General features: G+C 37.9%; 1 protein-coding gene and 1 long non-coding RNA gene across 4 annotated transcripts; one reads left to right on the forward strand and one right to left on the reverse strand.

Moving 5' to 3' along the window:
- The first annotated feature begins 1,302 nt into the window (after positions 1-1,302).
- On the forward strand, positions 1,303-12,025 carry OLAH (oleoyl-ACP hydrolase). Of its 3 annotated transcripts, none has more exons than XM_083822062.1 (9): positions 1,303-1,392; positions 5,016-5,222; positions 5,640-5,710; positions 7,047-7,214; positions 8,460-8,598; positions 9,202-9,301; positions 10,287-10,456; positions 11,373-11,455; positions 11,694-12,025. In XM_083822062.1, exons 1-9 carry the CDS (start codon positions 1,355-1,357, stop codon positions 11,825-11,827), a joined length of 1,110 nt encoding a protein of 369 aa, XP_083678188.1. In that variant the 5' UTR covers positions 1,303-1,354; the 3' UTR covers positions 11,828-12,025. The 3 variants fall into 3 exon arrangements, with proteins under 3 accessions (XP_083678188.1, XP_083678186.1, XP_083678187.1); XM_083822060.1 differs by having other exon boundaries at positions 1,344-1,498; XM_083822061.1 differs by having other exon boundaries at positions 1,344-1,498; positions 7,083-7,214.
- On the reverse strand, positions 1,713-5,096 carry LOC310893296. Its single transcript, XR_014578882.1, has 2 exons — positions 3,781-5,096; positions 1,713-3,342 (listed from the first exon to the last, which is right to left on the reverse strand). It is a non-coding gene; the product is annotated as an uncharacterized lncRNA (long non-coding RNA).
- Positions 12,026-12,146: the final 121 nt, after the last annotated feature.

Raw genomic sequence — 12,146 nt, forward strand, 5'->3', positions numbered from 1 at the left:
TCTGCTCGAGGGCAGGAAGGCTCTGCAGGAGGATCTGGATAGGCTGGACCGATGGGCTGAGGCCAACTGTATGAAGTTCAACAAGGCCAAGTGCCGGGTCCTGCACCTGGGGCGCAACAACCCCAAGCAGAGCTACAGGCTGGGAGATGAGTGGTTGGAAAGCTGCCTGGCCGAGAAGGACCTGGGAGTACTGGTTGATAGTCGGCTGAATATGAGCCAGCAGTGTGCTCAGGTGGCCAAGAAGGCCAACAGCATCCTGGCCTGTATAAGAAGCAGTGTGGCCAGCAGGTCCAAGGAGGTGATTGTCCCCCTGTACTCGGCTCTGGTGAGGCTGCACCTTGAGTACTGTGTTCAGTTTTGGGCCCCTTGCTACAAGAAGGACATCGAGATGCAGGAGCATGTCCAGAGAGGGGCTACGAAGCTGGTGAGGGGTCTGAAGAACAAGTCTTACAAGGAGCAGCTGAGGGAGCTGGGGTTGTTTAGCCTGGAGAAGAGGAGGCTCAGGGGCGACCTTATCGCTCTCTACAGTTACCTTAAAGGAGGCTGTAAAGAGGTGGGGGTTGGTCTGTTCTCCCACGTGCCTGGTGACAGGACAAGGGGGAATGGTCTAAAGTTGTACCAGGGGAGGTTTAGGTTGGATGTTAGGAAGAACTTCTTTACTGAAAGGGTTGTTAGGCATTGGAACGGGCTGCCCAGGGAGGTGGTTGAGTCACCATCCCTGGAGGTCTTTAAAAGATGTTTAGATGTAGAGCGTAGTGATACGGTTTAGTGAAGGACTTGTTAGTGTTAGGAGAGAGGTTGGACTCGATGATCTTGGAGGTTTCTTCCAAATCTAAATGATTCTGTGATTCTGTAATAAATCTCACCCCATTACTGACTTTTTGACAGGAATCTCATCTTTTTATTAGCCTATTTCTGCTTCCGTGAATGAGTTGAGTTGGTCACAGTTTGAGGCCTGCTTTGGTACATGCATGAGCAGGGAGTAGTCTGTATGAGCAATTCACAGACATCAGGGAACTTTACAGTCCCTGAATTCTTGCCTTTTTAAGAAGGGGGTGTCTACCTATTTTCCTTGGAAAATATAAAATACAGGCCAAAGATGAGGGATCAGACTCTGCTTTATGGACTTCTTGTCACATCTATCCATCTGTGAATTCATGCCTACAGCATGAACTGTTCGTTTGGGTAAATATTTTTTTAACCAAATGCTCCTTTTGTCCCATGCGGTTGATCTAGGGATATCGGAGTTGGAAGGTGAGGGAAGATGAGGTCTATTTGTGATGCTGGGAAAGCTGTAGGTGGTGCTATCGAGCACTAACTACTAACAGCAGCTGGTGGTAAAGGTAACACCTGAATGAATGAACAACACTTTCACGAAGAGAAAAGTATCAGGTACCAAAGAAAAATATCCAAAGTTCTTAACAGAAACCCCTCGGCATATTTGCTCTCATGCATCCTACTTGTGGGTGATTAGTGCAACAGTAGGGCCTGAAGGAAGGTGAGATACTTGTAAACTCTCACTGTCTAAACTGAGCTGAGCCCAGCAAATGGGAAGGTTGTACTTAGTTAACTCTACTGGCAGCCAGCTGCAGATGGCAATTGCTATGCTGCCCAGTCAATATTTATTTTTTATTTGTTGTGTGATTGTTCATGCACTATCTGCTAACTGCCATTAGGAGAAAATTAATTTTCTTAAGTGATTACAGCTAGTATTCAAGTCATGCACACAGATTTTTTATTAGTTTATTGTGTTTTTATTTATTTATTTATTTTTAACTTTCTTCTTCCAAGTCATACTTCTTCCAATTTCCATTGAAATTGCTGTACTTCCACTTTACTTGTTATGCGAGAGTTTGCTGAGCTACTGAAGCAAAAGGTTAGGAATGAATTGAGGCTGCAGTAATGTTATGGCTCTTACTGTCATCCTGTGTGGTCTTCAAATACATTTTGTTTGTTTTACTTCTGTCTATGCAAGGACTTGCTTCTGCCCTGGTTTTGCATTCGTTTTGTAGTTGGCATCCAGTCCTGGCATGGTGCTTTCCTTGCCAAACGCATATTTGTTGTCCTGATGATAGGTATTGCTAATGATGTATTTTTTCTCCCCCATCAACAAATTATCATGGGATATCAGTTTTTCATCTGTCATTTTTCCTTGATAAACCATGCGCTGCATATCTGTCCTTAGGCTATGATAAATACAAACTATTATAAATCAATTTAAACCTTTTTTGGTGAACTAAATCCCAATCTCTTCACTATTTCTTTTGGCCAGAATGGTCTCTTCATGACATTTCCTAATGATTTGTGATGAGATTGCATATATACTGCATGCACTACCTTCTGGGGTGTGCAGTCTCTTCATTTCCTATAAGAGCTCAGCTTTTTATGTCTGGAAGGGCTATCTTAGCAGAGACTTTGTGTGGTGCTACTCCTGGGCATCTGTTGCAAGCCTCTCCCTGTAACTTTAGTTGCTTTATACGTTTACTGCACATTAGCCCTAATGCCTTACTTTTTTATGTGTTCAGATCAGGTCTGCCCTTTTCACACTTTGGTTATCTCTATCAGTCACTTAGTTCATTCATACACTTTGGCCTCGACCTTTCTTTAATTGCCCTCAGTTTTTCAGGGTCCAGTTGAACTCCCTCAGAGCTCAGCAGATGCCTCTCATAGTTGTTTATAGACTTCTTCTGCTTCGGTTACTTTCTGTGCATCCTAAAATATTGTCTTCAATGCTTTTTAGGAGTTTCTGGATTGCTGGATTCGTGGCAGTTGATTGTCTTTGTCATGCAATCTCCTGCTGCTGCTGTAAACTTCAACTTCAGGCCTGGAATTCTTCACTTCTCCCATTGTCATTTTCTTGTGCATTTGTAGAACATAATATATACACTCTCATAAGCTCTCTCTCCTAGCCATGCCCTGCATCTAATCCGGTGGAATAAGCAGAAGTCCAAATGAGAGTATTCAGTACTCTGATGGCATTCATCTGTCCCAGTCTCTCCAGGAGATCCTGCCAATGCAACTCTAAAGTCTTCCATTCTGCAAATTTTACTTTTCACTCCATATTTCATCTGCATGACTCTTATAATATTCTATATAATTCTCTGAGGGCATTCTTAAGAGTAAAAACAAGTTGAGGTGCATGATACTTTTTATTTCGTTAAGACTGTTTCTGTCTCAAGACTGTTCTGGAGAGGAGGCTTTCTATGGCTCTCCTTCAGATAGAATGAGAACTGCTGAACTGCAGGTCTCTCCAGGTATACTTTTAAAAGAGAAATATTTAAGTTTATCCTTGAAACAGAGTGACGAGGAAATGATGTATAGTTGCAGTAAAGGTGCTAAAAGCTGTAAAGATTTGTTAAAATAATAAATTATATATTAAAAAATAATAAATTGACAAGTGATGGTTGACAGTTGAGAAAGCGAATTAAATAGTTCACAGTGTATATTATCCAATGTATTTCACAATGGGCAATATTAAAAGCCAACATTTAATAAGCAACATACATGACAGTTCATTGAATCTTAATGAGTGCCAACTGAGAAACAATGCTTCTTTGTTTCTTCAGAGACCTGTATGTGTTCACTTTACTTTTCAAAATGGGTCACATTAAATTACTATTAGTGAATTGCAAATACCCCAGCAATGTTTTTATTCTTAGACAAAGATTACATCGATTGGTTTCCAGTATTATAACTACTGCATAAAAAAATTACGCTTGCTTGCATTGCCATTTCTGGTAGAATCACATTTGCTAGTCATCTTGTAAGTGCTTTACCCACCTATAATCTTCCTGACTTGCTATTAGGTCCACTTGTGTTACTGTTGTGTTCCAAAGAAAATTGCCATAAAGCAGCAGCTAAGAAACCTTTAAGGCGAAGGAACTTCTGGACTGGTACTGAGTCAGCAAATTTGGTTCTGTAAAGCCCTCTTTTATCTTCATCCCTGGAAATGGGAAAAATAATTTTGGTTGTGACTGACATCTCCTGAAACTACTTAATTTGTAAAAACACTAATTTTCATTTGAAAAACAAAAATTTCTAGTCCTTTAGTACCGAAAAAGAAATTTAGAAGGCAAGCAAAAACAACCAGTACATACTGGTACGTATGTACCATTACATACATAATACATAATTTCATTATTTTTAATACATAATTTCATTATTTTTAAGGAAATATCATGCTGTTTGATTAATAGTGTACTTTCAAAATCCTATTCTTAACATATTTTATTTTCAGCCTTAGGAAATACTCATTTCCAGTTGGTTTTTTATTACTTTTAGGAACATTATTCATTGGCCTGATGTTTTTAACAGCTGGGTTTCATCACATTAACATAATGTGTCAGATTTTATAACTGCCACAATTTGAGGCAGGAATAAATAAAGCATGTTAGTTCCTTTATTATAAATTGTACATTACAGACAGATGTATCTATTAGCAGATCGATCATTTGCAGAAGCTGTAATGGGCACAACAGCATAGGTCAGGACTAGTTAGTCAGTGTAAGCGTCCTTAAGTTGTGCACCTTCCAAGTGTAGGTGTGCCTCATCTTACCTCATGATAGTTGCAACATAAAAGTGCCATGAAAAATGTTCACATTTTTAACTTTTGCCATTTGGAAGTTTGCAGAGCCTGTGGCCAGCACTCACTGCTGAGCCCTCTCCTTCCCCACGCCTGTTCCTATGGAAACTGCTGCAGCCAGAAGAGGCAGGATGAGGAAGGTTTCCAATAAACATTTAAATTTGGCTTTTTTGTCATGCTGATTTAGGGTTCCCCCAGAAAGCAGGAAATGCAGTGAATAGAAAACTGCAGACCTGCTCTGGGAAAGGCAGCAGTGCTTACAGACCAGCTAGGTCAACAGACACCTTTCTCTTAACACCAGATTTTTCACTTTCCTAGGGAAACATAGAAACAATGGAGATTTTTTTATTTTTTAATTATTTTTTGTAGAGTAACAGTAAAATAAAAATCTTGCTAGTACTACATTTGCAGTTGTTTGTGGTTTTTTTTTCAGGTTGCTGATAGCATCTGATCCCCAGGAGCACAATGTACTAGACAGTACGAAGTCATCATATTGTGACCAAGGCGTGTTGTTCATGTGCCACTGCCTTCAAGCTTGCAGAAATTGTAACTGGCCTATTGAACAAACGCAGTGCTTTACTGAAAGCAGGCAATGGTCTTCTACGCTTACATTTCCAGCCCCCTACAAAACTGTCCAACAGTGAGTGCTGTTATTCTGAACATGGCTCTTCGAAATGGCTGGGTTTTCTTCTTTCCTTTATAAAGGCTTTTTCTTCAGTTAGGCTGTGGGCCTCCGGTCTTAAAACTGCTCCAGCTTCTATGCTGTCACTGACATGCTAACACGTGCTGCTTACAGCACTGGGGTTGATTCAGAGCACCCTTCTGAAATTGCTTTATGTCACACCTAACACGTGGTGCTCCAGTCTCCTTTGGGGACTCATGTATTTCAGTCCCTGCCTTTTTTCTGGTGCCCAGACTCCTCCCCTTAAACCTGAAAAAATACTTAAAGCAAGCACCTGTGCCACCTGGGTGCATATCCCTTCCTCACTTGCAAGACGGGCTTTGCCATCTATCCCCTAATACGTGAAAGTTCTGGGTCTTGCTTCTTGTTACGCAGCACCGCACCGACAAGTGGATCAACCCTTGGGCTGTCGTTTCCTGGCGCTTGTGACCTTTGTGATTATTCAGGTATTTTGCACCTAAAGTAAGCTGGACGGTGATGGAATAAACCTGTATGAGCGGCAAGTGTGAAAGGTTCTCAATGACTGGTAATGTATCTTTAAATAGCTTAAGGACTTTGACAAAATGTGCTTCTTTCTCATGCCTGAAATTTTTGTGTCATCTTTGGAATCAGTTTGAGAAGAGATTTTTCTTAATTTTCCATCAAGTTAACAGGTTTCCAAAATGTTTGAGTGTGTGTCTTTCTGTGGAAAAGGTGAAAGTGTGACTTGGAGTAATGGTGCTGACTCTAAATGAACCTACCCAAGGAATTATGTCTTCTGCAGTGCTGGTTCCACCATCCCTCACTAATTTCAAATCTCACAGGCTTTTGCCTATTGACTTTTGATCCAAGTTTGTTCATCTTGCTTTTCTTGCAGTTCGTTTGATGTGATTCTTAACAGATGCTGACACACTTCCCAGTTTAAACATACATGAAATTTAAGAAAACTTCAGCCACAGCAACATCACAGTAGATTTTCTTCTCTGTTGGTTGCATTAAAATGGGTATGAATTGCTACCTATTCTGATCCAGTTGCATTTCTCACACTTTTTGTGCAGGTAAAAAGGACTGCATGTAGATACATAGGTGTATTTGTGATTAACCTGCCCTTGCATATACTGAACTATGTCCACAGGGAAAAATAATATCTGCAAGGATTTTCAGCGTCTTGGAAATGTGTTTTGTTATTTTTTTTTCAGCTTATTTTTATCTAGTAAATACTATATTTTCAGGCTTTTTCACAGGAACATGTGATTTTATTTTAATTCTTGCAGGTTTTTTTATTATTCAGTTTCTCTATTGCTTCCAAGTAATTTATTTTTACTAGGGTTTTGTGATCATTTAGATCATTGCAAGAGGATGCTGCATCCAGCTATTCCCTGGACATCTATTTTTATTGCTGTTGTAGATAGAATACTGAACCAGGTGGTCTTTATGTTTTCTACATCTTCTCTTTGGGGTATGCTCTAAAAGCCCATGTTTTTAAAGGGTCACCTTGAAAATCCATATCGATATCTTTGGCTGCTTGTTCTTTGTCGTCAGTGACTCAAATAGAAGAAAATATTGCAAAAGATGTTGCCCAATGCTATTCCATCACCATTTATAAAAGCAGAACCTGGTTTCCACAGTTGCATGAAGATTATCTCGTATCTGTCTGACTATTGTCATAGTACAAGCAGTTTTAATGTCAGAAAATATTAGCCCATTGTTTTAAATCTTACTTCATTCATTTTAATTTTCCTGTACCTGAAGAGTCTTGTTCTAGAGTAATGTGATGTTTTCTTGTTTCGTTGGTTGTGGTAGGGTTTTTGTTTGTTTGTTTGCTCGTTTTTCCCCTAGGAATGGATAAGTTGGTTTTCCGTCCATACAAAAGGCCAAATGCTCTCTATCGGCTGATTTGCTTTCCTTGGGCTGGAAGTAACTGTTCTTTCTTTGCTCGATGGGGCGAACTCTTCAGCAGCACAATTGAAGGTTGGTCCTTTGTGTAGCTAAAGAATTTAAGAAAGCTGGGCTCTTTGAAATGCACAGCTGCAGAATATAATGCTCTTGACAGCTGTGCAGTCATTCTCCAGTGGAGATTATATTCAGAAAGGAAGTCTACCAGGATTCCACATTTCCATGAGGATGCTGGGTGTACTAAGCTTCTGTACCACTTTGGATCAACTTATATTTGATTAAATTAAAAAGTGACATCCTCAGAGAGAAATTTCACAGGTCTATAGTATGCTTCAGCAGTTTCCAGGCTTGGAAACTGCTGGTTTGATTCAAGGAAGGGCAATGCAATAAAAATATCATACTGCATATTCCAAAGGCATCAGCAGTGCCTTAGATCCTTATATAAGAACAGTGAAGACATAAGAATTGTTTTTTTAATGTTGAGAGGCTGCACAGAATGAAATTCAGTTTGTCAGGAGGTTTTGTGTGGATGGAAATACTTGTAACAAAGTTACTAAGAAGATAGCCTAGGAATGACTGCAGATCCAGATGAATAAAGTCAGGGAGCAGCACGCTCTTTCAGATGCTTTAATTGTACTAAAATTAAGTATAAAAGACATGAACATTTCCGTACTAATGTTTGTGGTATTATGTGGTGGCTTATTCTGTCTCTAGTAAAATACTTCATGTTTCACCTATTACTTCCATGCTAGTTTGGCAGTGTGTTCAATGTCAAGGAAATTTCAGAAAATCAACATTTTTACTGATCTATTGGTTACTTATTTTCTTAAACAGTGAGAGGAAAAACTCCTGATTTTGAAACGGGTGTAAAAAGATAAGATACGCCCTTTTGTGTAGCTATTATATCCCATCAGTTTATACGATTCTGCGTTTTACTGTGTGCAGCACTGAAGAGCCTTCAAAGGGGAAAATGGGAACTGTGTGATCCCAATACAGTTTGTTAACATTCTGATGTTGCCCTTGAAAAGATATTTATCATTTTAAGTGGATTTCTGACTCAAGGCATTTATAAATTTGATCAGTGGGAGAGGCAACATTTGTGAGTTAAGGAAGGAATAGAGACCTGATCTGTCTTTAATCACAGGATTAAAATATAGCAGTAACAATAGCAAATACACTGTATCAACTGTAAAAAGAATGAATTTAAATAATCTGTATGCTCTGCAGAATAGATCAGAAAACTTAGTAAAAATGATTTTACTGTTTTTTTCTTGAAATGACTGTAATTCTTTTCCCTCCCTTCCTCCATCTCTTCTGTAGTGTCCATTATAAGGCTTCCTGGAAGAGAATGTCATGCTAAGGAGCCTTTTGCAAAAGACATGACAGAAGTAATTAATAAAATCACAAGTGTTTTGTTAAAAGAGCTGCAAGAAAAACCCTTTGCATTTTTTGGTCACAGGTAAAGATGTATACGTTTTAGATACCCTGGTGAAGGAACATTAGGAGTAGATAGTTACTTGTCTTTGTTTGCAAAAACCCTAGGCAGATACACTTCTGCAAAGGTCTTTTGCCAAGCCATGCTAAAACATGCTGCTAATCTCAAAGACTCTGGTTATTTATATTTTAATTACTTCAGGCGCAATGTCTTTTAAAAATGGCAGTGCTGTGATTTATTTATTTTTACACTGATAAATTATAATTGTTTACTGGTAACATCTGTCAGTGCTTACTCTAAAGTGAGCACATAGGGTGAACAAATGCATAGATTTTGAAGATCACTTAGTCCCACGTATTCAAAATGACTGTCCTTACTGGAATTCAGGAAACTACTAGAATAAATGGGGGCAAAAAGGTCTAATTTGTAAAACTAGTCTGTATTGGAAGGTACTTTTTGTGAGTTAGCTAAATCACTGTATGTCATATTTACAGAACTATAAAATTCACTATAGTTACAGTTTCAATAAATGTTCAAGGTAGCCATTTAGCACTAAAATTCAAATTATGTTCACGCTTTCCAGTTTTTACTTAATTTTTATTATTTTAATTTCTCTTTTTGCTGCAGTTTTGGATCTTATGTTAGTTATGCGCTTGCAGTACACTTGAAAGAGGAGTATGGACTAGAGCCGGTCCATCTTTTTCTCTCAGGGGCATATGGCCCACAAGTAAGTTACAAATTCATTAAAAAAAAAAAAAAAGTATATTAGATGGCATGAGTAAAACACTTGTGGTGTCCTTTTTATAGTAGTGTATGCCAAGTGGCTTTAACACAAAGCAAACTTCAGACTGCATGCAGAAAAACGTTCTGTTCTCTTGCAGGACGTTCATTCTGAGGTGGCTGGAGAAAGTCTCCTTGAGCTAATGTTATTTTTTCTGAATGTTCTATTATTTACTCTGGTCTTTGGCTTAAAAAAGCCATGAAAACAAAACATAAAGTGGCACTCCCTGCTCTATAACACGTGAAATAACTGTCTTAGTCTAGTGCTTTATACATCTCCTGCACCAGCCCTCAGTACATTTGACCAGGTATTTCTTTCCCTCCTCATTCTTTGTTGCCTTTGTAATCTGTTCTCAGTTCCCTTTGCTTCTGAGTTTCCCGTGATTCTGTTAGTCTTTCTCAGTAAAACAAATGAGCTGGCTTTTTCCTAGCCCTCTTGTCCTCAGTCACCATTTGCTCTTTCCATTCTTCTGTTCATGGTGTTTCTTATCAATGCTGTTCATTGAGCTAGTACTTCATGGAAGACATTATGATTCCTGAAAACTTCCATAATATGTGTCTCTCTCCAGTCCTACATTAGTTGGCATCGTGTCTACTGCAAGGTTTTTCTTTCTATTATATGTTTTATTACTTTTCTTTCAATAGTGAGATTCAAACTTTGGACAAAAAACACATTAAATGTTATGTGTCTGGAGGTCTCAAAACATAGTATTTGTCTCAGTTATAATCAGTTAGAAACCAGTCTACTAACCGTATCTTATCCCTGCAAAAGTTAAGCTAATCAGCCACTGTGTATTGGCAATATGGAATCTTCATACTTTTTTTACTAAAGCAATTATTAGTGAAAATACTATTTAATGTGGTGTGTGTTAGGGTGTATTATTTAATACGGTGTATATTATATATGTCACCCAATCTGTTTTGTCTGACAGAGTGAATATTTTTCTCTGTTGAGCAAATCCCATGAAATAGAAGATAGTCGCATTCTTGAATATTTAGACATGTTAGGAGGAGTTCCTCCTGAGTTTCTGCAAAATGAACAGATCACCAGACATTTGATATTAACTTTAAAACAAGACCAGAAAATTCTTCAGACATATCCGTAAGTTTTATAATTTTGTATTACATTTATATTTTAAAGCTTTACTTATGTCTGGTCATTTCAGGTTTTCTTTTTTCTTTCTCTGCAATTTGTTCTAGATTTTGTTATATATATATATATATATATATATAAAAAAAAAACAGTAAACATAGTTTCCTCCTTTATGTGCTTTTCTATTTGTATTTTAGTGTTTATACCACAGATGAAAACACTGCTTACAGAAGTGGACACTACTGTTGTTACAGTAGTGCATATGTCACTGTAGAATTACAATTCTACTTAGGATCCAAAATTAGTAGCCACTACAAGGAAGAGTCTCACACCTTTTATTGTTTTCTGAGAGTAGTAAGGTCAGCTAATCATGTTTCTAGATCATGCTTTGGATCCTGATCAGCCTCCTGATCCAAGGGCCCCTAACCTACCTGGAAGCAAAGAATCCCTTTGTTCTAGGAATCGAGAGGGTGACCAGCTTCTTCTGTCCCACTTACTGTCTCCACTGGATCTTATACAACCGCTTATGTAGCTGAGTGGTTAAGGTTTCTCATCCTGGCAAAGAGAAGGACCCATTTTGGCCCTTGGAACCTGACACTGATAAGGGCCTGAAACACCAGCACTCGGATATAAGCAGACAACATAATTGTTTATTATCAGTGAGAATTTTTAATGCAGGTTGAACTTCTTCTTTTTCCTAACTGCTGGGTCATGTTTTCTTTAAAACTTGAGACATAAGTGCAGTAAGGTAAGGAGATAAGAATCTTACAGATACAGAAAGTACTTTTCCTGATGTTCTGCACAATTTAATCTATAATATTTCTGTTATGTTTTTGAGTAGGAAGAAAAAGCTTTTTTATATGTGGAGGCAAAACCCAAACATAGGTATCCTATGGAAAATTTTATAACTTTTTTGTGTTCACAGTTTTCACGATATAAGAAGGAAATACTTCACTTGTGATGTTACCTGCTTTAACGCGTCTGATGAAACAAAGCAAGGTTCAGAAGGTACTTTGCTTATATGATTTTCCTCTTACACTTAGGCATTTTCCTGATGTAACAAATCATTTAATGAATGGGGTTCTTCTGAGTCTTTTATCACCTTCTTAAATGAAACAGAAATATACAGAAATGCGGAGAAAAACAGTTGATATGTGATTTAAAATAATTAAATAATAAATTTGAAATATTTATGTAAAATGACCACAATAGTTTACATTTCTTTTATATTTTAAATCTTTTTCAGCCTGGCTTGCTGTAACCAGTGGAGATACTGCCAGCTACAATCTTCCTGGAAGTCACTTTTATCTACTGGAGCCTTCTAATGAAACTTTCCTGATAGAACACATAACCAAATGTATAGAAAATTCTGACATATGAGAATTTCCCTCTATTTTAATAATAGAAGGTGTAAGATAACTCCACAGAACTTAACAATTAAGTCATTCTTTCTGTTAAATTGCATTCAGTTATGCCTAAAAGTAAATCTGATCCTCCAGAACATTTTTATTGTAATCATTTAAAAGAAGTTGTTCTGTTACGAAAATAAACATTGTCTTCATGTCTTAAAAGTAAAAACTTTTCATCTTTTCCTTCTTTTCATCTCACACGTGCACAAACACTTCACTGTATTCAATAACATCATTTGCAAAAAGACAGCTGTTGTTTCACTTTTAGTGCCTCTCTGTATGCTACTGTA

The sequence above is a fragment of the Anser anser genome (assembly GCF_964211835.1).
Source record: "Anser anser genome assembly, chromosome: 2".
Classification (NCBI taxonomy): Eukaryota; Metazoa; Chordata; class Aves; order Anseriformes; family Anatidae; genus Anser; species Anser anser.